The 25,934-nt window shown below is 48.2% G+C and overlaps 1 protein-coding gene across 14 annotated transcripts in view; it reads left to right on the top strand.

Moving 5' to 3' along the window:
• Positions 1-25,376, top strand: part of CREB3L1 (cAMP responsive element binding protein 3 like 1) — a 61,428-nt gene extending 36,052 nt beyond the window's left edge. For 6 of the 14 annotated variants that reach the window (XM_027705911.1, XM_027705901.1, XM_027705884.1 and 3 more), the window contains 11 exons: positions 6,243-6,471; positions 11,132-11,292; positions 12,947-13,025; positions 13,910-14,070; positions 14,712-14,861; positions 15,646-15,704; positions 17,548-17,616; positions 19,876-19,975; positions 24,006-24,126; positions 24,569-24,815; positions 25,218-25,376. In XM_027705911.1, coding sequence (XP_027561712.1) covers positions 6,243-6,471; positions 11,132-11,292; positions 12,947-13,025; positions 13,910-14,070; positions 14,712-14,861; positions 15,646-15,704; positions 17,548-17,616; positions 19,876-19,975; positions 24,006-24,126; positions 24,569-24,815; positions 25,218-25,254 — 1,413 coding nt within the window. In that variant the 3' untranslated portion in view covers positions 25,255-25,376. Of the gene's footprint in view, positions 1,592-6,242; positions 6,472-11,131; positions 11,293-12,946; positions 13,026-13,909; positions 14,071-14,711; positions 14,862-15,645; positions 15,705-17,547; positions 17,617-19,875; positions 19,976-24,005; positions 24,127-24,568; positions 24,816-25,217 lie in introns of all 14 variants that reach the window. The other 8 variants (XM_027705891.1, XM_027705867.1, XM_027705949.1 and 5 more) reach the window with 6 other exon arrangements.
• The last annotated feature ends 558 nt before the right edge of the window (positions 25,377-25,934 follow it).

Below are 25,934 nucleotides of genomic sequence, written 5' to 3'. Positions count from 1 at the left end.
TGGCCTCTTCTCCCAAGCAACTAGTGAGAGGACGAGAGGACATAATCTTAAACTGCAGGTTTAGTTTGGACATTAGAAAGACTTTCTTCAGAGAAAGGATGATTAGACATTGGAATGGACTGCCCAGGGAGGTGGCGATTACATGTGCACATATGATGGTATTTGGTCATACGTTGGACTCGATGATCTCAGAGGTAGTTTCCAACCAAACTGATTCTGTGACTCTGTGATTCTACAGACAGCAGCAAATTCTGGGCCTGGTTCTAGAGCAGGTTCAGTTTGGTCCACCATGCAGTCCAAGGTTGTGATGCTGAAAGTAATCACAGGGTGACTTGGGCATTGCCACAATCTCTGGGAAAGACTGAGGTGCTGCTGGTCCGGGTGCTGTCTTGCTGCTGGAGGGAAATGGCAATGGCGCCCACAGACAGTTTGGCCTTTGGTGCTTCAGCCATGGCACACAGAGAAGCAGGAACAGCAAGGGGGTAGCAGGTCAATGACAAGTTGTCCAGGCAGATCAGGGACCTGGGCAGACGAGGCATGAGGGAGCAGGGAGCAGTGATACATGAGGGGAGAGAGCAAGAGCAATACAGGTCAGAATAGAGGGGTACCAGAGGGGTCTGAGAGAACCAAGAGGTGGTTGGATGATCACTTGAGCCCCTCGGGGTGCACATGCCCTGGACTGGACTGTGTGGAGAAGTGTGCACAGCATCTGTCCATCCTGCCTGAATCTTGTTAACATTGTTGAGAACTTCACTTTCATAAGGTCTAAAATTCTCTGCATTTTAGAGAGAGCAGAAGGACTGTCTGGAGTGTATGGGCTCTTCTTTCCTGGAATGTAAAGAAAACCTCGGCTCTGCAGCTGGAGTGCAGGGGGCTTCATTCCTTAGTGAAAGCAGAGAAGGGAAATGCAGATGTCACAGCTGGGACAGGAGATTTATCTTGGCAAGCAAAGAGGAAAAATACTTTCAAAAAGAAAAGAGAAAACTCAGAAGAATCCACTCCCCATCTTCACTGCCTGCCAGCACGAGCAGAACCTCCAACCTGCAAAGGCCTTTCGTCTCCTGGGCCTGGGCTGCCGCCCAGCTGGATTAGCCCCTCACTGCTTTCTCTTTGGAGTGAGACCATTGTGATGGGACCAGAAAGGCTGTGAGAACTAGGCTGATCCTGAAGAGAGGCTGTTTCCAAACAACTCAGCTGGAGGTGGGAAAGGAAAAGTCACAGTCAAAGGATGGAAGCATGAAAAGGAAAAGGAGGGACAGAGGCAGCCAGGATGACTACAGAGAAGTGGATCCAGGGAGAGGAAATCATCCCCTCCTCATCCATGCAGAGTGCCCCTGGGCTACAGGAGTGACACCTTAAGGTGTTCCATGCACAACCAGGCAGGGGAGAAGGCTTAGTGCCTCAGTCTCTGCTTGGGGCCTCCAGAGGTCAACACCAGCTCTGGGTGGGGAGAAACGTACAGTTTGCATTTGGATGTCTGAATGCCTTACATTAGCTCCCAAGATAACTGTTGTACAACAGGAAAGGGTGTTCAAATGAGAAGTGCACGCACGCACATACAGTGTGCTATTTAGACAACCCTAAGCATGAGGTCAGGATGAAAACATGTGGTGGAAATATGTTTGGAAGAGTCAGTGCCTATGTTGATCACCCGGAGTGGGAGGGAGCAGAAGCCAGCAGCTGACAGATTCTCACTCTCTCCCCATAGCTGAGATGGCCTCAGCTTGAGCAGATTCTCCTGTGGCACCAGAACAGCTTAAGGCTCTCTGTTGGGCCTAGAGATGTGATGGTCATTGCCTCTCCATACCTGTGCACACTGGCTAATCCTCTTTGGGCACTGCCTCCCCGTCCTCCTAGAACTGTGCAGGGGGGACGGGCAGCCAGAAATCAGGCTTGGATCAGGAAATCCAGCACATCCTCGCCATTGCATTTCTGTCCCTTGGCTGCCCCCTCCCTGACCGCTCACTGGTAATACAGCTTTGGAAACACATCCCGTGCTATTTCTTGGCTTTGGAGCATAGTTAGAAGGAGAAGGAAGGAGGGTGTGAAAGGGAGGGGGAGATAACAGGAGCGAAAAATGCAAAATGAGACTATGCTGTGAGCTTCGTATCCCATCTGGAAGCTGTTTTCCCCCAGTACACTGCACACCCAGTCCCTCTGGGCTAGGATGGTAAGGGTCAAGTTTCCCAGTTGACTGGTCCTCTTTACTAAAGCCAGGCCCATCTGCGCAAAATCTACCCAAGATGATCTCAATAGACTTGCAGAGTCCTTCATTGTCACAAATGTCTTGACCAGCCTTCTGAGGAGTGGGTGCTGGCTGGAAGGCACTCTTGAAGAGTTTAGGTCTTGAAGAGGCTGTGAGAGGATAAACCTGCTCTGCTCCTGTATCTCTGTCTATCCCACCTTCCTTCACATCTGAGTTTTGGGAACTCTTTCTTGGACCTTTCCTGGTCTGCTGAGATCATTGTTGCCATTGTGTCAGCAAAAGTCTCCCCAAAGCCTAGCATGGTTGTGTCATTTTGTGGCAGCACATGAAGGCCTTTAGCTGTGCTGGCCCCACTCTGGGTGGTAAGGGAGCACTGGTGGCCACCCAGCACCTTCTTTGGCATGTGACCTTCCAGCCAGGATAAAGCTGCTATCCATTTGGTCAGGTGATAAGCCTGCTTCTGTATATCACTCAGAAGCTCATGCTCTGCCATGATCTGCACAGCTGTGAGACACCATACCCTGGGACATGCAGTTTCCTGAAGCCTTCTTTCTCACACGTGCAAAGGAAGAGTATGGCTGAAGCCTCTGAGTTTTGCCAGATAAGTGCAGCTCCCAAAATGAGGCTGGGGTGGGACAGAGTTTGCCTGTTCTGGGTTAGGAGGCTCAAACTGAGCTAATTAGCAGTGGCTGTGATGGCATCTGTCCAAAATAAACTCTGGGCTGCTCTTCACTGTGCCCATCACAGTTTAATCTGGACAAGAGGACTCTTTTTCCTCTTACCATGCAGTTGCATGCACAGGTGTCTTATATTAATAAGAAATCTAAAATTAACAATACCTGTTGGATTCAGGAGAGAATGGAGCCAACCCAGAGACCCAGCAGTCTTCCTGGGATGTGGTGACAGCTTCCTGCTGGTCCTGTAGTTTCCATTGTGGATATAGCCAGCTACAAAGCCATGTCATTTGTTTGCTTTACCCTTCCTGCTTATGCTTTCCTCTGCTTCTTGCCAGCTTCTTTGAGTAAAATAGCAATCTCCAGCTCTATGTCAGCTATAGGTGCTCTTGCTCCTTGAAGGTGTCGGATCCTTGGTGCCCCCTTTGATAATTACCATAGTTATTCCCAATCTCATAGGCTATCATCCTCTCCACCATCTGTGTTTGGAGGTGTTGGACTGGTATATGTATGAGTGATGAGAACTGAAATGGGGCTGCTTTGGTGAGAAAGCTTTGCCAGTATTTAATTGTGATGGAGGACAAGACCCAGGAGCCCAGAGAGGGGTAGGTGCCCCAACATTTCTGGATGCCCAGGGAAGGTGCAAGTTTCATTCTTTGCTTATCACCTATGTTTGCCCTGTCCTGTGCAGTAGGTCTCTGTCTCTTGGGAGAGAATGGTCTCTTGGGGACCTAACTCCCATGTCTCTTGGAGAACAGTGTTGCCTTCACCCTTGCTTCCAAGCAGTGAGGTCCTCCAACAAACCTGTTTTTTTGTTTAGGAATATAGCCAGAGGCACATCTCTGCCTCTTCCCTCCAGGTAGGTTTGTCCTACAATGGAAAGACTGTTGACTGACCGAGAGAGATCGTTGTTCTCAGTGTGGGTGGGATGCCACTAAAAGATAATCTGTGGAGCTACTGCATAAATGCATTCTCTTGACTCTCTTTACTCCCACCTTTGCCTTCGTTAATGTACAGTTGTGAAAGAAATTTGAAGCACATGTCAGAGTTGCAGACAGCTCTCCCCACAGCTGTCCATCCAGCTCTGCTTCTCCTCCAGGGCTACACAGTGGTTCTAGTTTTGATGGTCACAACAGTATATATGATTTGAATGCCTCTTGTTTTATCCTAGCTCTGCTATGCTGTGGTGTGCCAGAACTCTGAATCCCTTCACTTCTCTGTGGTTATATTCTCACCCTTACCGTAAGGCTATCGTGTTCATATCCTGTATTTGCTCGTGTTGTTTAGAGAACACAAGACAAAGAACAGCTGTTACATGAACAGGCGCTCTCTGGGGTTAATGCTCAGGATTCCAAAGTCTTTATCCCTCTATGCTGTAGGATAGGACAAAACCTGTTTTTCTAGTGGTTTTTAGATAACTGTCTAACCCAGTTTCATCTGCTGACTCAGGTCCCTCTGAAGAAGTTATGCTCTGCACGGATGGAAGGTGTTTTCTGTCACTTGATTCAAGTGCAGAAATGCTTCTAGGCAACTTGGAAATGGATGGGTAGATTTTACCAAGCTACCCCACCAACTCGCATCCGCTATGGGAACAAGTGGAGAAAACTTCAGCCCAGACATCCAGGGAGGGCCTCAACACTGGGATTTAGCATGAGCGTGCCTTTTCTGCCTTACTTTCACATGCAGTGTCTGCCCTCCAGGGAAGCCTTGGATCATGGTGTTGGGCTGTCACTCCAGGCAGTCAGAGGACAAGTGGGAAGGAAGCAAAGGGAGAGAAACCTCCTGTCAGGCAGAATGCACGTGGTAGGGACTCCACCCCCACTTCCAGCATGCTCTGTGAGCATCTGAGGTTTTAAATTGAGCAGCTGAGGGATGATGATGGAGGGTGAAAGGCACTGACATGTTCAAGATTGCTGCAGCTCACCATCTCCCTCCCCCACTTGTTGGAAGCATGGGTCTGTTCAGCTAGAGCCTACTTCACTCCCCAGCCTTACCCCAGCCCTCTGACAGCCAGTGGAATGTTGACAGAGCTACTGTGCTCTGGTAAAACAAATATACGTTCCAGTAGGAGCAGGAACCTACAGGCTCCGGCATCCGGGGTCCTCTGGCCACTGCCTCCCTCAGTCCTAGCACTGATGAAAGAAAGGACTGCATGCACCCCGTGCTTCTCTAGGAGCCAGGCTCCTTCCTGAGCTCAGCTCTCACACTGGAATTCATTGGCATTCATGTCTCCACTCTAGGATCTGTGTGCTCTCTCCCACTCTCATCCATACCCTGTTGCTCTTGGTATTTCAATATACTGCTTTCAGTGCCTTTCTGCCCACCCAGATGCTTTTCCAGGCAGGGGGTGGGGGGACAGACCCAGTCCGACTCTGCTGAGCTCTCTCCAGTTCATTTAAGTTACACAGTTCCGTCTGTGTAATAGTCACTTGAATCTATCTGTCTTTTCTTTCCTCTCCCTGAGCCAGAAGCCTCAATCTGCCAACAAATGGGATAATTTTTCAGCTGGTGTTTGGCAGCCATCATTTTTCTCCCTGCCCAACCCATACTTTGTTGTAGCAAATGGAAAAGTTAGTGATTTGACTTCTGAAAAAGAGGATGTGCCTCAAAGGAAGCAGGTTCATTGTAGTATCAGGAGCCCAGCTCTGCAGCAGAACTGGCCAGATTTACTAACTGTTACTGGAATGATTAGTGGAATGATTGTTTGTTGTTAACAGCCCATCTGTAGTGTTTAAACTTCATCGGGGAGCTGAATTTCACAGGCATTATCTGGCTGGAGTACAACCTCATATGGTCCACAGAGGGGCTGTTAAATCCCAGAGGAAATTAAATACAACAGGGGGCCTTCCTGTTATGTTGATCCAACCGATCTTTTTTTCTCTGATAGAAATCAGCAGCTGGGTTGATGTTCTCTGGGCCATCAGTGTGGCTATTGCTGCTGGCAGAGAACATGAGAGAGTGTCTGTCACCAAGGACAGGCACTGAAGACCATGATTTTCTGCCACACTTGCACTTTGTCATCACAGGAACTTCTTGCCTTGTGCTCTCTTCAGTTTGTTGTCACAGCGAGATGGTGCTAGGAAGATGCAGATAGGTACTCACAGAGAAAGGAGGAGATGAGAGAATATAGAAGTTTCACGAGTGTTTGTGGCATAGATAAACAAGCAGTGATATACAGCACCACGTCCCTTTCTGTCTTAATTAAAGGTGTTTTTGTCAACCTGATGCAGGCAAGGAATAGGAACTGCTTTTTCCCATGCAAAAAGTGTTGCCACTAAGGTTTGGCTCTCAGTGCAGAGGAAGGCTTTCAGATCCCCCTTGGAGTTGACACTAACGCTCTCTCTCCCTTTGTCTTTTCTCAGCATTTCTCAGAGAACCTGGATCACTTCTCTGACAACATGGAGGATTTCTCCAATGACCTCTTCAGCAGTTTCTTCGATGACCCAGTACTGGCTGAGAAGAATCCACTGCTGGACATGGACCTGGATCCACCCACTCCAGGCATCCAGGCAGAGCACAGCTATTCCCTCAGTGGAGACTCTGCTCCCCAGAGTCCCCTTGTGCCTGTCAAGGCTGAAGATAATACTAATGGTGAGCATCAGATAAGCACACTGCACAGCTTTGGGCACATCTGTTAGCAGAGGCTCTGGCTGGCTTCCATGTATAAGGACAAACTGGCTATTCCTTGGGCTTGCGCGTGGCTAATCCAGGGAAGAATGTGATCTGCAGTTGTCAAATGCAGTTGTATGTTTTTTCCTTCCATTTGTGCTTTGACAGTCACATTACTCCTTTGCCGGGCTTACTGTTATTTATGAGGATAATAATTGGCTATGGTTCGGTGTGCTGCCAGCTTCTGACAAGCAATAGACAATGTCTTTTTAGGATCCTGCAAACTTGGGTGTGGATGCCCTAGATCCAGCTCCATTTTGGCATCAGGCAGCAGGGTTTTGGCTTGAACATAGGAAGCATGAGTGCTGGTATATGTGAAAGGCTAAGTGGCTTCTTTACTGGCAGATTTTTTAGCAGGAGACAGAGAGGGACAGTAATTTCAAGATTTATTTTTAAAACAATTCATTTCAGCATAATTTATGATGACTGGATATTTTTAGAGCCGTCCTTGCAGAGAGTCCTGTAATTTGTGGGACTGTGTGGGTGTCCCAACAGCTGATGGACACCACGCTGCCTGAAAAAGCAGTGGCATAGGCTCAGTATACACAGAAGAAAGCCATTCCTTTGAGCAAGAGTGAGACCTGGGACAGAGGCTTCCCTCTAATGGCCAGGAATGATCCCAGCTCTCTGGTACAAATGTCAAGGCAGGAGAAGAGGAGGCTGGCCTCCACTGCCTCTTTGGTCCCTTCAAAGGGCACAGCTATCTGCCACGTTCCTTAGGGCAACTCAGAAAGGTGTTGGGAGAGAGGCTTATGGCAGGCCAAGCAGCTCTGCCTTAGTATCAAAAAAGCTTTCCACTTACATTTCTTCTTCCTTTGCTTTAACTCCAGTACAGTCTTGGAGGGGGCAACTAAAAAAAAACCAAACCAGCATGAACAAATAAACACATCTTTATTTTGCCCCTGAAAATGAATAGGAGGAGAAGAGACTTGGGAATGACAGAAGGAAAAAGGATGGTTTTGTAGAAAGCTGTGAAATTAAGACTGCCTACATGAAGCTACCTCAGGGACTCCTCTCTGAGACACTTATTACCATTTCTGCTCCTCTCCTCTGTTTGGACATGCCCCTCCTTCAGCTCCTGTGTCTCAAAGGCAAGACTATGACTCTTGTGAATGGAGTGTGACACTGATACCCTTGGGCAGAGGCCAGCACAGAGTGTACAGCACTCAACTCAGGAGAGCTTGAGATGCACCTGGTACTTGCTCTCTTGAGAGTGCAGATCAGCTTTATACAGGAAGTAAGGCAGGTATATGAGTATCTGTGCACCCAGTCCTGCAGCTCCATAATTCAGCTCATCTTTCCAGGGCTTTCTTGGCTCATAATTGGATGTGAGTCATATTCTAGTGAAGCCCTGAGTCAGATCCAGTATTTACAACACTGTGCAGTCCTTTTGGCACAGTTCTATCCAGTCTCAGTCCTTTTAGACATTCATTTAAAATTAATTGTCCAGGAATGGCTTTTCTTTAACATTAAGCAAGCTCTGCTTGGTCTGCAGAGCTCCTCAGGAATGCCCCCGCTCTGTCTAGGCTTGGAGCTGGCTGAGGCTTGCTATAAAATCAGCTTTCTCCCAGCTTTTCTGCAGATCTCCAAAACTTTTCCAAATCCTGCCCCTTCCCACATGGTTCCCACAAACACAGGTCAGCTAGAGCAAGCCACTGGGTGCATTGTGACCCCGCTTATCAGCAGAGTCTGCTTTCCAGATGGTTTGTGCATACGGACTGGCTGCTTCAGTTGTCAGTACCAGCCCTCAGTTTTGCAGGGTGTGATTGGATGCCAGGAGCAGGGGGAACCAGGGTTTTGCAGAACAGCGGGTGGTGGACCAGCCCTGCTGTTCAAGTCCTGCTTCCTCATTGCTCTTTGCCTCACCTCCTCAACCCAAAGCAGCTACAGATATCTCTCAGCTGTACTTCTTCCTAATATGTACAGAGTATAGAGTAGAGGGGGAGCTTCCTGGGATGCCTCATCCACCAGCATATAGTGAAATCTGCAGTGGTTACAGACTGGCCAGGCCTCTGAAACATCCTCTCAGGCAGCAGAACACAGATGTGTCCACACAAGATGCCTCCTCCTCAATCCCTTATTGACCCTCTGATGGCCTATGTGTTTCTGATTCTGTAACCCAAACACTCCCCAGATAAATCTTGGAGGGTGGGAAAGAAAGCAGGGTCAGAATGTAGACAGGAAATGGGAAGACAGCACATACTTATTTGGGTGTCTGTTCCTTAGCCTGTCTGGACTGACAGCACTGGGGGCTGCTCTCTCACTGAGTCAAGTCTCACTGGGGAGAGCTCTTGGTGGTCTGCTCTCCCTTGCTTCAGCAGCAGCTCTCACAGAGGGTGCCCCACACCTCTGAGAAAAAGACGAATGCAGAGCTTTGCAACAGAAAGGGAAGATGAGGAAGACGAGGCTTCAAATCATAGTAAAGCAAAATGTTCCCATACTGGGCATAGTGAAACCATAGAAGAGTTTAAATGGGGGAAGCTGTGGATGCTTCATTGCCTTTCAGAGCAGTAAGATCAAGTCAGACAACCATCTGTCAGAACTGACACAGATGCGGTTGAACTTGCCTAGAGCAGCAGGATAGACTGGAAGATCTCTCAAGGTCCTTTGTGACAGGCAGAAGTCAGTCCACGTTTTCTGGACACAAACACTCGTGGCTGTGTACCACCTTGCCTCCTTCCATCAGAAAGGGTCTGTCTGCATACCAGAGGTATGCAGGGGGAGTTGTCTGCATACCAGGGGACTTCAATACCAGCTGCAGGTTTGGTGTCCTTTGCAGGACAGAGAAAACACAGTCCACTCTGTGTCTGCTCGGAAGCCTCTCCATTGTTATGTCTGTGCAGTGCAGCCCTGCCTGAGACACTGCCTGATGACATTGGCCCTGCTGCATTGTGGGAAGCTCTAGGAAGTGATCTAGCAGCACTGAGAGCAGCACTCACAGCTAATACACACACAGAGCAGCCACAGGAGCTGTGTCTGTGCTTGAAGATGTCCAGTCACAGAGGCAGCTGGAAGGAATGAGCATGTGCTAGAGATACTTGTCTAGGCAGAAAATAAGAGGTGCTAGACCAAAGACAGGAAGATAACATATTCCATTGGCAAGGGCAGCACTGTGTTAACTGATATAATCCTTGCCCAGGCTTTAACACCACTCTGTCCAAGAAAAAGCCAGAGGCAGGATTCTGCCCTGGTGTCTCCAAAAGGCAACAGAGGCTGACTTGTTAAGGTACCTTTAAGTTTAGATCAGATGGCAGCTCCACATGAACAGCTGTTTGCTTGTATTCTTTGTGCAGGCTTTTCTGGACCTGAGAAAGGATCTTTCTCCCCCTCTCCTCTTGCCAGGGCATCTTCTGCACTGCGGCCTGCATGCAGAGCTGATGTGTGCAGCAGATAGCTAGGCAACATCCCTGGGTCTGACTGAGAGTGCTGCATGCAGAGAGCAGTGCAGAGGGGTCAGAGAGTGAGTTGGACTATGACCTCATGTGGAGGCAACTGGGGCACTATCTGATGACATGCTTAGCAATAGTTTGTCCTGTGTCAAGCCAAATGTGTTTCTGGTTTTCAGATAAAAAGGGAAAGGGAAGGCTTGGGGATTAAGAAGGAGGGTGCAGGCTGTAGGCCAGCCAGGAGTAGCTTTTTGGCAGGCTGAAGTGTTTGAAGAGCAAAGACCAAAACTTCAGAGCAGAGTTCAGGCAGCTTTCCTGCCTAGCACTCTTTTTTCCCATCTGAGCTGCAGTTTATCCGATGCTGCCTGAATCCCAGTTCCTGTGATCTCTACTTCCAGTGACAAGCCAGGCTCACGTCTCAAATGTGCACAGGACAGAGTAGGCAGGGAGCAAGTTCTCTTCAGACACTTCATTTCCCTCACTGCTGCTTCTTGTCCCTGCTAGCAATGGCAGCATGGCACAGCTGCAGGCAGCAGTTCTGCTGAGCAGCACAGGGTGAAGGAGGGAGTCTCAGAGGTGAGACTGAGGGGACCAGCTCACAAGCAGCCTCACAAGCAGGTGCCACATTGTGCTTCCTTCCACAGAAATGGACCTTCCTCCTTTCTGTCAGGCAACAAAGCCCATCATCCAGATGATGGCACAACATCATCTGGAGGCCAAAGCAGCACTGTCAGCCTTTTACTGTCATCATGCTTGCCCTCTCACCAGCTTTCTAGCACAGAGATGGTGCTATTCTTGGTAACACACCTGGCAGCTCTGTGATGCTGGCCATGCTGCCTCAGGAGCAACAGCCCAGCATCCTCCTCTCACTGAGCCCTAAATATAAATAAGCTCCAGAGGATGAGACATAGACATTACTGGGGAAAGAAACCCTGCAGCTGTCCTCCAGAGCTTGGGCTGCACAGTCAGAGCACAGCAGAGATACAATTCCTCTAGCTCTGTCCTGTCTGCTCCCCACACGCTGGGGGTGCACTCCCTTTTGTACTCTGTGTTGTGGGCCTGCACATGCTTGTGTGATTACAGTGCTAAACTCGGAAGGACAGCCTCCTCAGTCAGGGGGAAGCTGTCTGCATGGCTTTTTTTTTTCCTTGCCCTGTTCTTGCTAGAGTTTGACTCTCACGTTGTGCATGTTTCAGAGCTGGAGAATGGAGTGTGGTCGCTGGGGCCCAAGCTCTGCTCCATCATGGTGAAACAGGAACAGAACCTGGCTCTAGACCTGCCTGAGTCCCAGCTAGCTGCCAGCTCCATACCAGTGCTGAACCTCAACCCTCTGCAGAGACTGCCAGTCCCCGAGGAGGTGAGCCCATCTAAGATCCATTGGGAACCTGGGCTCTCACACAGCAGCACCCTTGGTGATGCAGACTCAGCCATGTGACTGCAGGATCTGCAAGGTGATTTAGCTGCTGGACAGAGAGGAGAAGGTGATACAAAGCCCAGATACTGCATTATTTGTCATTCTCCTCTTGAAATGGCAGTCAGAGGAGCAGCATTCCTGATGTTGGCTAGAACTGTTCTTGATTTCTGCAGTGAAGCTAGAAGACAGCTTATCCTTCCAGAGAAAATGGTGAAACGAGGATTTTCTCCAGCACAGGAGGCTTTGCGATCTTGGTTAAATATAAGCCCAGCTCCTTGGCACAAAAGCCAAAGGCTTTAAGCTTGCACCCGATGGAGATCTGTCCCCTCCAATCTGCCAGTATTTCTATAGCCACTCTTGGTTTATTTTCATTTTTCAGAAAACAGTGTAAAGTAGTGCGGTGCCAGTGACCCCACTATTCCTGAGTATAGACCCCTCCTCTGCCGCTGTCTTTTGGACTTGTCACTTGGCCTCTCACTTTTCGTAACTGCTCACTGGAAGTGGAGGTTCCACTCCAGGTCCTGCTTGGTTTTTCCTATGAAGCAGCAGGAATTATTATTTCTATGAAACAAGGGGCCAACTCTTTTTGTCATATCCAGGTTTTTAAGAAATCTGTTTGTCTGAAGGAGGTACAGTTATGTCACTGGCATCTGGGTGTAAGTCAAGGGCTCAGTTCGGCCGGCCTTGAGTCCAGCTGTGTTCATGAGAAGAACCTTGCCTATCTTGAAGCAACTCAGTAGATAACAGTAGAGCATCTCTGGGGTTCACTTCCTTTTTTCACTCATGCTGATCATCTTCCCATTTAAGCAGCTATCCAAAACAAATGGGTTTTTCCAGCCAAAACTGTGCACAAACTTCCTCTATTATTTACACAGCTTGAACTTGCTGTGCCCTCAAAGCTCTGCTGTGTGCTTAGCAGCCATTCCATGGTCTTCTCTCAGCTGTGTTTACAGTCTGGAGGAGTTTGAAATGTGTCTGTTTAGTGTAAAAACTCCAACCTATGGTGGGCAGGGGGCTGGCAAGCAAGGGAGCTGAGGGGCAGCGTAACCCAGATGGGAATAAATCTACTCTTTATTCGACTCTCAGTCCCCTCTGATTGGAAACAGTTGACCAGTGACCGTGGGGAAAATCATGTGAGCAGGACAGGGTGGTTGTTCTGTTTCTGTTCTGTATAACCTCTATATTCCCATTTATAATAAAGGCAGATCAAAGAGGGACTTTGCATAGTAACACATGGATTGGTTTAAATTACACTGTCTGGGTCTATCAAAATAATTGCCAAGGATAAAAGTCATCTCCCTTTTGGAGGTACTCAGCTCAGTGCACTGCTTGGCAGCACAAGCATCTGCCTCTGCCTTTTCCTCTGCAAACGTATTTGCACTCTGTGTGCCCAGCAACTGAGACTTCAGAGGCTTATGTTTGTACTCTTGGTTTCCTTTATGTGTGGTGAGAGGCTGCTTTGGAGCAGAGCTGTGAGGTGGGGCAAGACAGGCAGCGGGGGAGCAGCGACTGTGAACAGAACTGGTGGGAGCCTTTTGGGTGGGGGAGGCGAGGTGTTTGGCAGTGCCCAAAAGCTCTTTCTGCTTCTTTTCCACAGATTCCCATAGAAATGACTCCAGCACCTGTGATCAAAGCTGAACCCAAAGAGGTGAACCAGTTTCTAAATGTTCCTACAGGTAAGAAGATAGAATTTCCTGGTCAACTATATTACTCAGATATGGATGGTTATTATATAGGGAGAAAAGACAACACTTGAGGTCAGAGCCATGCATACAAGGTAGCATTGGGGCACAGAATAATAGAGGAGTGAGCATTGCACTGTTCCAATGCAGATCAGTGTCTGGACCAGCAGCCACACACAGAAATTGTTCAGACAGGGACTCCCAGGCAAAACAGGCTACTTCAGAGTTGGAAATATGCAAGAGTGCCTTTAAAATCCTCAGAGAGACTGTAGAGTTATCCAAAAATAACCATCCGAAAGTCAGGAAATTCAGGATCCAGTTTAATTTGAAAGAGACCCAAGCATCTGAAAATCTGCCGATGCACAAATGAAAGCACTATAGGAACTCCCACTACCGCAGAGAGACATTCCTTACGCATATTCCCACTTCCATGAAGGCCCCCAGGGCTCTCCAGTACAAAGTGGGGACAGTTTTCAAGTGCTTGGAAATTAACTGAGTGATCAGAGCCCCTTTGGATCAAGTGTGCTGGCAAGTGTGTGAGCCCAGCAGTGCTTTTGGAAGAGCTTTTCTCTCACAGAGCTTCCTGTACTTGTGAACATCATGGGCTTTGTACTTCATTTTGGTTGAACTGGAGTACCTTATTGTTTTGTAAATACCTTCAGTGTCTTGGCAAAGCCCCTACCAGCTCTCCTGCAGTTCCTAGTTTAGCACATTTGAGGTCAGTCTCACTTCTGTCTTGGGCAGTGCTCAGTCCATCCTGGTTCTCAGACCCACCCCATCTTGTGAAACTCATCACCCTCTCCTTTCTTCTACCCTCTCCTATGCCTCTACCAACAGGCTGACATGAGAGCCATTGACTTGACCTCCTTATTTCTCAGTAGATGACCTGGTGCAGATGCCTCCAACTCCACCCAGCAGCCATGGCAGTGACAGCGATGGATCTCAGAGCCCTCGGTCCCTGCCTCCCTCCAGCCCAGCCCGGCCTGCTGCTCGCTCTTCTACTGCCATCTCCTCCTCACCTCTCCTCACAGCACCACATGTAAGGAGGCAGCAGGACATCACTGGGACACAGGGCTCCTTGGTGCTCAGAGGGATTTGGAGGCTTTCCAAGGCTCACATAGGGGATCCTGCCCTTGTTATGGTCTCCAAGCTGCAATGCCCTGGCAAAGCAATGTGATGTCTTAGCACGGGGATGTGGGGACAGGATGGTGAGGAGTGAGGAGAGGCACAATGAGTCTTGCATAATACCTACCATTAGCTACCTTGTTTTAGCAGGTACTGTCTTTCACCCCCGACCTTGGGAAGTGGCCTATGCACTAGAGGACTTTCTGAGGAGGTTAATGGGAGAGAAAGGAATTATTGAGAATTCCCGTAACCAGACCATTTTATCCATTGCCCAAAAGTTCTTTGGCAGGGTCCTGCAGTAGAATTGTGTAGCCAGCCTCACCATGAAAGAGCAGATCCCCTCCCAAGTAAAAGAGGAAAAGAGCTGCTGAGCTGTGCCCCCATGATCAGGTTGAGAGCAGAAAAAAACACTGTCCTGCACCTATTTAGTATCAGTGGGAAGCAGTGTATTCTGTTCTGATGTATACAGTCTCTGGATGCTCTGCAAGGCTTTAAAGAGGATCACTGGGGTAGAACTCCTTGCTGACACTGATGGATGTTCTGTGTGTGTTTCAGAAGTTACAAGGAACGTCTGGCCCGCTGCTCTTGACTGAAGAGGAGAAGCGCACCTTGATTGCCGAGGGTTACCCCATTCCTACCAAGCTGCCCCTCACCAAAGCAGAGGAGAAAGCACTGAAGAGAGTCAGGAGGAAAATCAAGAACAAGGTGACTGCAAAAAATGTAATCATGCAGTTCCCATGATTCCAGAACATCCTCAGCTGACCAGTGCTATAGTTACCCTCACCTCCTCAGCTGCACTGCAGCTCAGAAAAGGTGGCATCCAGCCTTTGGTACATTAGCACGACCTCCCAGCCCACAAAAATGGTGCCATGGGTCATCTCTGCATGCTTGCTCTGCATACAGCCGTATCCGGGAAGTATGGCTTCCAGCCCAGCTCCTGGGAATGTGTGGCCTTCATAGGGCCCACAAGCCAAGGCATCACAGATCAGACTAACTGGCCTGGTCAGTTCCCTTGCTGGTGGGGGCAGGGAAACCAGAGCCATTGCATGATGCATGATGCACAGAGCTCATGAGCCAGGCAGAGGCTGTGAGACTGGATACTAGTATAGGAAAGCATCCTGTGGGAGAAATGGTGAGAGCCTGAATTAATCACCAGGTGACTCATAAGTGATCTGGGGTAGAATCAGCCCAGATGGCCACAGCACATACCCATGTGCGTCAGAGGAGCTCAAAGCAACCCTAAAGATGCTTTCGGCAGTGAGGGACATACTGCAACAAATGGTTGTGGCCTACAGGCCAAGAAAGGCTGCATACCTACAGCATCCATCTCTCCCAGTTTTGGCCTGGAGACCAGTAGGAATGACAGACTGGAAGGCGACTTCCCCCTTTAGAGTGCTGTGTGTGCAGGGAACAGACAAGATGCATGAGCCACAAAATGTCCAGACGTTTACGATGCTGATTCTTCTCTGATGGCTTGCCTCCCTCCCAGATCTCTGCTCAGGAGAGTCGTAGGAAGAAGAAAGAGTATGTGGAGTGTCTAGAGAAAAAGTAAGTTTCTTCTTCTCAGTCTTATCTTCAAAAAAGGAATCCTGTCCATGCACAGCCTTCCTTTCTAGTGTTTTGTGAATTGCTAAGAAAGTATGATTTCTTGCAAGGCTGGCTGCACAGGAGTTTGGTTTGGGATCCTGCCCCTATTCCCCTCCTTCCTAGAAATCTTCTTGTGGGATAAAGACTGCTCAAGAAATTTTGTGTTTCCAACTGCTTAGTTTGGCTGGTCCCCTGCAAAACACAGGCCATTTTGGCTGCCAACAAGGTGGGATTTTGGATAAGAATCCTGTTTCCCCACTGGAAGTTGTTTCTATTTTTTTTGTCCCACAAGCAGTGGGCTCTCTGAGAGTGCTACTCATGGCTTTTCCCCTTCTCTTCCCATGAAGGTGGACACACTTGACAGCAAGAAAAACCTTGCACTAGAGTTATTCCCCACACTCCCTCCCCTTCCACTCTCTGCATTAGCTTTGTTTTTCTCCTTGCAACCCTGAAGTCCTGCATGTATAGCAGGCATAAGCTTATGGTGACATCACATAACACTGACAGGGTAGAAAATAACTTCTATACTAGCAACCCCTAATGGGCATTCCCATAATGGGCAAAGAAGAATGCTAGGATCCAGGAGCAAATTCATGTTTCTGTATAAATACCATCTTCTTCTCAGTTCCTAACACCATCTGAGATCAACAAATGGAAAAAAACAACCCCCAAACCCAAACTTAATTAACTCTTCTTCCTGATGCTACTTGTTTATCTTCTCTAGTTGCACAGAAATGCTGAATTAAAACAGATGACTTGAGGCACCTTCAGGTTCTCACGGAGCACCTCAGTGTGCATGTGTGTGTCCAGGCATCAGAGCGCATAATCTCCAGCTAGTGTCCCACATTGACACCCAGATCCTTCAAGCTGGAGCTGGGGAGTTGGCTGGCCTTGCTCAAGGGGCAGGTCCAGGGCGTTCGGTGCTGGGGCCTGTTTCCCAGCTGTGGCCGTGCGTGGTGCCTGTATGTACTCAGCAGTTTGTTACGCTGGATCATTGCTATGACAGATGGCTTTCAAACAATGCCAGGTTTAAATGTGAACCAAAAGCAGCATTCAGTTATTTTTTTTAATGGAACATGTCTTTGGTCAGCTTGGCTTTCTGTGAAAGCTGGTTAGTCAAAACCTGTAATTGGGCTCTTCACCATTCAGTTTGACACTTGTGCTGCAAGCCCAGTTTTTGCACGGAACGCCTAGTTCAGAGGCTGTCCTGGAAGCCTCCGTCAGGATCAGGCTGTGTCCCTGGCCTGTCTTCCTCCGGGTGTGGAGGCATTCCCCTTTCCCTTGTCCCAACTGCAGCCCAACCACTGCAGTTGGGAAGCCGTAGGAGGGAGCCTGCAGGTTCTCTGCTGCCCTCAAGTGTCTGCAGTCGTAACTGGCCCAGCGTTTGCACGGAGCAGCCTCGATTTCACAGCCAGGGCGCACAGCCAGGGCAGGTTCTCAGTCTGAGTGGGAGAGGTTTTACTTTGTCCTCCTCCTCCTTTTTCATGCTCCTTAGGGGAGTTTGGAAGTGATGGAAATGTCTGCGTAACTTTGGGTCTATCCTGACTTGATCTGCCTGTAACCAAGTGTTACTGTCTCTCCCAAACATCGGGAAACCCTGTCACATTTAACTGTTCACCTGCAGTCTCATCCCTGCTCCATCAGGGCTGGCAGCAACATTGGGCCAATAACATTTGACTCCAGGACCATATCTGCAGGTGATAGATGAGGCTACTGAGCCTCCACACTCCAGGAGAGGCAAGCACTACATTCTTTATCTGTCTGGCCTTTGTAACTAACTGGCTTATGGGTTTTATTCCCATAGGGTCGAGACATACACAACAGAAAACAATGAACTCTGGAAAAAAGTGGAGACCTTAGAAAATGCAAACAGGTAAGAGGGGCTAGACCTGACCCTCCATGGGTAGGGCAGGGTGAGCAGGAAGGGAAGTCAGGGAGTGCTGGGGCAGGAGAGTGAGAAGAGAAAGGCAGGCTGTCCCAGCTCCTGGTGGATGGGTGCTGCTCAGCAAGGCACTGGTTTTCAGCCTGTGACAGCAATGAGGCAGCTGGGTTTGGTTAGCAAGCCTGGAATGTTTGTGTTGGGATGACCAGGCCACACCGCAGCAAGGGGAGGGAGGGAAGGCATTTCCCATATCCCTTATATTTTCCTCCTTCTCCCTGCAGCCCTTTGGGCTCATGCTGCCTTCCACATTGCCCTCCAGGTCTCTGGCTGTCTCCAGGACAGATGTATCAAGGGAGGCCTCTCATACCAGCCTCTCAGACCCATTATTTCTGCTTTTGGGCTCTTTGGAGGAATACAAGGCTCTGGACATATCGTGGCTGTTTCAGGTTTCTCTTGAGAAAGCTGAACAGACTTGGTGAATACAGGAAAAGGCCCTTCCTCTAATAAAGATAGCTCCAACCAAATCTAGGGTAATTCCTTGTGCATACAGTGTTCCAGCCATTTCTTAGCCTCTTCTGGGCAAAACAAGCCCAGAGAATCTCCCTCACTGCTGCTGCTGCTGCTCCCCTGAAAGGAGGAAGCTGCTCCCACAGCCCCAAAGGTCCCTCACCCAAAGCTCTGGTGAGCATCTGTGCTTCTAATATGCAGAGCTGGCCAACTGATCACCAGGGGAATTTGCTTCCTTGGAAGCAAATATGAAGACTCCCACCCCTGCAGTGGGGATGGGCAGCAGGAGCTGGAGAAGGGCCCAAATCTGCTCACCCTTACTGGGCGCAGCAGGTGTGAGCAAGGGCAGGGTCAAGTGCAGGGCTGGTGAAGGGGATGCTCATTTTTGTAGCCCCATTTATGTCAGCTCAAATTGAGGAGGAGAACCACAGCCAGAGAGCCAGTTCCTCACCCACTCCTCTGCTGCCATTACAGCTCATGGAGAACTCCCAGAGGCTCTACTACATTTCTTCCTCCCATCCGTGACAATGCTGTGGCATTGGCTTCCAGGCCAGCCACTGGTGCCAGGACTGGGATCTGTCAGGTGTGGTCTGGCAGAGGTGTGCAAGAGCCAGAGGTCTCCCATCTGCTAGAGATACAGCTGCCCAGCTGCTCTCATGCATGAGGCACAGTTTGCCCTCTGGCCTCTCTGGGAGTGTGGGCAGCCCTGCTGCTGAAAAAGCATTAGCCCCACCCTGAAAAATCAGGAGACTGGCCTAAAAACCAGGAGATTTTTTTTTCAAAATACACATTGTGTTCTTTCTAATTGGATTTGGGTTTTGAGCACTGCCAGTGGGACAGCTTCTCTCCACGTGTACAAGTAGCTGAAGAGGATCTGGAAAGAGATAAAGCTGGGATTCTCCTGCAATCACCTGGCCCTAGGACCTGGCATTTCATAAAAGCTCAAACATACTTGTGTAAAAGTCAGTGCTCCCCCAGGGAAACTCAGCAGTAGTCTGCATTTCAGTAATTTGCAGCCATTGGGAACTGTGTGCTTTGTAGTCTCCCTCATTCCAGATTCCTTCACCAGCTCAGTGAAGGGCTCAGTAGCTCTTGGTAACACTTACCACTGTTTTGTGTTTATGTGTGTGGATGCCCATGAACAGTTAAATGGGGCAGAGAGACCTTAGCACATGTTCCAACCAGGACAGCCAGAGAATGATTAATTGCTGAACTCAAGATTTGGCTTTGCCCATATTCCTCTGCAGAGTTTGCCAAGACTGAATAAATTGGAGAGGATCACAACTGTTTCTTATTTCTCTCTCCACCTCATGGTTTAGAGCTTCAGAGTGTGTCAGTGAGTGAAGTGGGAGCAGGCAAGTCTGTGCTGAAGGTCTGACCTGTATACAAAGTTCAGTCACCATCCCAGAGCTTGGTTTTCATGGTACGCTGGCTCTCCACTGCTCTGGGAGTTGACAGGCTGGGCTTTGAGGCAGCCAGGAGTCCTAAATGAATGAGACATTCACAGCAGTGGTTAGGTGCAGTGAAGGTGGTGGTGGATCTGCTGGTGAGATCTTTTTCTGTCTCTCACTTCCCAAGTCTGTTTGGTCAGAGAACTTGGGCAAGATACAGCAAAGGGGAGATACTTGTTTTCAGAAGGAGGAAAAATCAAGATAAAATATGAAGAGAGTAGTGATAGTCTTGCCTCGCTTACTGGCTGCTACCTCCTTTTCAAGTTTTGATATGCGTTGTTTCCTATCACAGGACTCTGCTCCAGCAGTTACAGAAGCTGCAGGCTCTGGTAGCTGGGAAAGTCTCCAGACCTTATAAAATGGCTTCCACGCAGACTGGGACCTGTCTAATGGTATAAGCTTCATTTCCATATTCCTTATTGGCCATGCTTCTCCAGACAGTTTTGTAGATTGCCTGTCTCTGCCCTCTTCCCCGCTGCCCTGCTGTGTTGCCAGTTACATCTGCTCTCTCCTTTTGTATTATAGTCACCAGAGCTGGGCCCTGGGTCATACATACATTGGTATTGTCAGTTGTTTATGCAGCAACATTAGAATAATTCCTGCATTTTCACTGTCTTGTTCTTTGGGCAAAATGGCACTTTGTTTGCCTTTCATTAGCTATCAGCCATTCAGAAAAAATCTTCAATGAGCTTCCATCGTAGTGGGTAGAGTTTTCTTTGCTGAGTTGGTAATGCTTAATGTTAAACTCAGCAGGGTGGACAAACAGTCCAAGTATTCCTCCCAGTGGGCATTACCTTGTGTTTATTAGCAAGAAATGGCATGTTCTTGCTATGCCTGCACATTGGGCTTTGTTAAATCCAGCTGGAATTCTCTTTGTTTGCCCTTTTGACTAACCAGAATTAATCAGGGTTGTCTGTTATTTTGGTAATCCCTGTTTACCTCTCATTTCTCCTAGTGGAGGATCATGGTTAAATAACATTGGCTTCACTGAGGAGTTTTAGGACATGCCACTGTGTAGCCATAAATAGAGTCAATTGCTTAATCTTCATCTCAGTTTTGGCTGGGGGAAAGTTTCTGATCCATGGTAAAAATATATCCTTCCCCCTTGTGATGTCTTTGCAGGATTGTCGTAGTAGCTGGTCATGACACATTTGTCAGAGTTAGTTATCTATATCCAGTAATCACTTTTGTACTGCTAACAGTCACGAAATGCAGACAGATGGTGAGAAGCTTGCCCCATTTTCTCAGTTTCCTCAGTGTCATGAGGTATTGTTTCTTGCTCTTGGTTCAGTTTCCATAGTTCCAGAGCCCCTACTCTATAATTTCCAGCACTTTCAAAATCTGCTCAGGCTTTTGGTACTCTTTGCTGCCCCCATGTCAGAGCAGATTTTAATGACTGTCTTTTCTTTTTGCTGCTCTATGTCTTCATTCTCAAGTTCTTTCCACGTTTTCAGTTGTGACCTACCTGAGCCCAGTGGCTTATTGCTCCTTCATGCAGCATCTCATCAGAATACCCCTGGCTGCAGCAAATCTTCAATGCTACTACCTGGAATAAGCAAGTCCAGAAGAGGTGCCAGATATCCCCTGTGCTACAGACTGATAAAATACCTAATTTAGCGTCCCAACAATGTCTTATCTCTCCTTGCTGCTCCCTTCATTCCAGGCATCTCAGCCCACACACCAACTCTCTCAGGCTTCCTAGCTTCCAAGCATCTCAAGAATTTGTAATTTGCTTTTCTATCTTTGGCCAGTTCCTCTCTTAAGCCTCCTAGTTCCCATTTTCCATTTTCAAATACAGCACTTTTTAATCACAAAAGATATGTAGAATCATCATGCCTTGCAGCATAGGAGTGGAGCAGATTACCCTTCTTCTTTAGCTCTGTGTCATTCCTGCTGGATATTTGTACAGCCAGTTCTTGAAGGCCTCCAGTGGTGAGCAGTACTCAGCCTCCCAGGGCAAACCATTTCAGTGCTATGTTATCTTTTCCAGATAAAGCTTTCTTGCTATTTCATCTCAATCTCCCTTGCAACAGCTTAAGCCTATTAGAACTTCTTCTGCCCAAGCAAGATCTGTTTACTCCCTCTTTGTGCATCTGCATTTTACATATTGGAAAACTCTTGTTTTTGAGCAACTCCCTTTAGTCTGCTGTGCTAAATCACTATGATTTCTTCAGTCTTCCCTTGTAGGCTGAATTACTGAATCACTGCTTGTTCCCAGAGCTCTATTCCAGAGTTTCTTCAATGGCCCTGCATCTTTTTGGAAGTATGGGGCCCAAAGCTGCACACAGTGTTCCACCTGAAGGCCAGTACAGATCCAGCCAGAAAGCCTATTCATTCTGCTTGGACTGCGATTTGCCTTTTGCAAAGTGACACCTATTTGGGCCTGTCTTGTGCTCCATTTTAACTCTCAGATCATCTTCTGTAGAACAGCTGAAACATGTAGTCACTGATGTGTTTCCTCCGTTAATCAGTCCTGCCACCTTGGAGGTTTCAGCAGGTCTCCACATTTGTCTGTATAGATCTTCCCACTGTTCTCTTAGACCACTTCTTCCCATGATCAAGATCATTCTGAATTTGAATATTGACCAAAAGCCAGTCTGCTTGTAGTCTCTCTCATCTGCAGATTTCATACAGTCCATCATTCAAGTAAAGCTTAAAAATGCTGAATCTTGCCAGATCCATAACAGATCGCCCTGCTACTCCATCTGCTACTTCCTCACAGTTTGACAGTGAACCATTTGATAAATACACTCTCAGTGTGTCTTTTTTGATTAATTTTTCCTCCACCTTTCCAACTGGTTTTTAAGTAGTTTCCTCTAGCTTGATTTCCCTCACTTTTAAGAGATCAAGTAATGAGATGGTCAAAAGCTGTGAGATAAATCGTACTCAGAGTCAAAACACAAGTTATTGTTATGAAGTGTTGTAGAGTTTGAACTAGAACTGAATCAGAGCATCAGAGTTAACCTGAAACAAAACAGAGCAAAAACAATGCTGTTTTGCAAAGCCCCAGTTGAAAGCCATGTTAAAGCAAGATGTTAAGTATACTGCTCTTTCCCAGCCCAAAAACCTGTTTTGTTTCAGGAGGGAAGAACAGACTTCACAGGGCTGGCTCTCTTTTCTGCAAGTTGTGTGTTTGGCTGTGATAATTCCAAGCAACATTTATTCATAATTTATTTTTTCCTCTGTTTTTGTGGAATAAGGATTCTAAATGCCTTGTGTGCCTGATATGACGTACTTAGACAGCATCTGTGCTGTCCATGTTTAATGTCCTTCCTTAAAACCAGCCATGAAGAGTCTGGACAATTAAAATCCCTCTTTACATAGCGCAGTATCCTCGTGTTATGATTCTATCTTCCGCGTCTCCTGGAATCCACTGGTGGTCAAAATTACCTTGATGTACCAGCTTCTGTGCATTAATTAGGCACAGCTATTCTGAAATAGGTGAACTTCTGAAAAGCAGTCAAGCAATTGCTGGCTGTGCCCTCAGGTGTCCCCCCAGGTCAAACTTAGCTAGTTTATACATAGATAGTAGAAATCACCAACAGATGCATTGCCCCTTTGGCTGCTAAGTCTGAGCACTGAGCTGGCAGCATGGGTGTTCAGGTAATAAGAATTTGGCTCTGTACCATTTCCCCTGTGTCCCTTCTTGCTCTTTACTGACAGTTCCCTAAGCTCTATAGAGGCTCTTAAAATCAGCACTGGCATCTCACTCTGAAGCTGTACAGTTACAACAGAATTTCCAGACAGGTCCAGACCTACCTGAGGGGCATTTCCAGGGAGATTTCATATGCCTTTCTCCTGTTGTCACTGCTAGTAGCTCTGACTGGTGTGCCTGACAGCAGAAGGTCCTGCAGACATGGTCCTGCATACCTACATGTCAAGCATAAATTTAACCCTTTTGGACTCAGCATCTTTACTATCAGATATTAGGCAACTGTAGTTCTGCTGTCATTTCTGTCCTTGCATGGATAGTAGCTTCACCTTGCTATGTCCTGTGGTACCTCACAGATTTGTCCCAGTGAGCTTGTTTTCTTTACAGCCCACAATAGCTCCTGCTGAGCCAACGGTCAGGTTCCCTTTGGTCAAGGCAGAGTTCGTCCCTTCTGTTGAGTCTCATTCTTTCTCAGCTTGTTTCTCAGCTACGCCTTCCACTATCTTTTCTCAACTGGACGGACAAGTTCTCACTATTGAACCAGAAATACTCCAAATAAAGCAACAACAGGAAGTTTCTGACTTCCCTTCTTAGATTTGAGGCAGAGATTAGAATAGCAAGTCCCTTCCCATCCTGGGGGACCACAGGTACCCAATTGTCAGCCTGATCAGATCTTCTTACACAGCCTCATGTTTGTGTGCTGTGGAGGGGAATGGTTCTTCATGGCATTTTCTTCAGCGGCACTGACTCTGTGCTGATCTCCTCTCTAGGTGCTGGCACTCTGCTTCGTTCTGATCCTGGGATCCCTGATGCCCTGTCTCCCTGAGTTCTCCTCAGCATCACAGACAGTGAAAGCAACACCAGCACCAGACATTTACACAACTAGTAAGAGTGAGTCTAATGTGGTTCCTCCATTTGAACTTGTAAAACCATTTCTGGCTCTGCTCTCAACAGTCCCTGCTCTGGCATAGCATCCTCCCCTTTGTGCCTATACCATATGCTGGGGCTGTGGTGAGGGAAGATTCCTAATCTGTCGGTGGGGGCCTGTTGTCATTCCATGCTAACTGCTGTCCTAAAACATGGCAAGTGTCAAAGGAAGGAATATGAGGGAAGAGTCCCAGGGCAGACTGGTTGTCTTCTGAAGAGGCTATGTGTCCCAGGGGTCTGTCTTCAGGAGGCAAACCTCCTGAAGCTGGGGGGGAGGGAGGAGGGTATCCTGCACAGTTACACATGGACAAGGCTGGGTGAGCATGTGCTGAAACCACTGTCATGACCCATACCCATTGCAAGAGACCTTATCCTCATTGTTAACCAATGCTCTCCTTTTTTCCAGTTCAGTCACGGAGCCTTCTTTTCTATGATGAGGGTGCTGGCTCCTTAGAAGAGAGCTATAGCTCCTTCCTAACCATGGACCATCCTGAGGGGTGGGAGGCTGAAAAAAGGCAATCTGAGGAGGGAAGGCCTCATCTGGCCAGGACACATGAGACAGCCAAATATTTGAGCAAAACCCAGCTGGAGGGTCCTGACCAGAACCGAACTGACACAACTCTCACCCACCTCAAAGAGCAATTCCATAAGAGGTAAGCAGATGGGGCCACCTTCTGAGCCCAAAATACAGCATGGTGTATGGGAATAAGCAGCAGGCATGTCTGTCCCCTCTGCTGCAAGCTAAGGACAGCTGAGCCACCTGGGGCAGGCAATCAGCTAAGAGCAGTGGCTGGAGGAGGCCGGTGCTGGCAGAGAGCATAAGAACAAGTTTCTTTTCTAGAGCAAAAGTTTGAGACTCCATAAAGCAGCGTCCCACTGGCATAGAGCTGCAGAGGGCTGGATGACTCAGGTGGTCCCAGGTTTGCATTCCATTCAGTGACCTGGTGAAGGAGTTCATCCTGATCAGAGCAAACTAGTTGGGCACACGGAAAGGCGAATTTGGATAGGAGGCTGCAATGAACCTTGACTGATGCTTTGTCTTTTCTTTCCCTCAGGGAGACAAGCTCCAGTGAGACAACTGAATTCTTGTAGCAGCTGCTGGACCTCAAGGCCTCATTTGTCAGATTGCAGGATTCCCTCCTCAGCAAGCAACTGAGGGGACTTGGCAGGAGAGGACACTGCGTTCAGACACTAGTAAACTGGCCTTGGGTTCAGCTCCTCCCCTTCCCCATTCTTCCCATTAGTAATGATCTCTCTAAGGGGAGTCACAGGACTGCCAGAACCAGCAATAGATCTCTGGAGAAGCCCTGGACACCTTCTTCTCCTGGCCTTACCTCTTGTTTAAGTGAGCACTACCCTATGGATGTGGGCTCACCTTGAAGTGGAGGGAGATCAGGGGAAGCCCCCAAACTACTCAGCTCACTCCCCAAAGCCTCCAGACCCAGGGGGCTGTCCCCAGCTCTGTACACCTTGGCTACATCAGGTGGACCTGAAGGAGAGAGAGAGAGAGAGAGACAGAGAGTGTTGGATTTACTGTCCTGCCTGGGAGACTTAGGAGTGGGTGATGCTGGTGCTGGAGAGATGACGCTGGAGAGTTTGAGCTCATTCCTTGCCCTCCATCAGTTAGTATATTTCTCCTTCCATTGAGAGAAAACCTAGTTCTTCCTTGCTCTAGTTTTCTCTTGATGGACATGCCTACGTAATTTCAACGCCAACTATCTGCAAAAATCTGCACACAAACGGAGTGGGGGAGACAGATCCCAGACGGATAA

Source organism: Neopelma chrysocephalum, unplaced genomic scaffold, assembly GCF_003984885.1.
Source record: "Neopelma chrysocephalum unplaced genomic scaffold, ASM398488v2 Primary Assembly neopelma1_24, whole genome shotgun sequence".
NCBI lineage: Eukaryota > Metazoa > Chordata > Aves > Passeriformes > Pipridae > Neopelma > Neopelma chrysocephalum.
The sequence above is the reverse complement of the archived record's forward strand: the minus strand, read 5'-3'. Positions and strand labels throughout refer to the sequence as shown.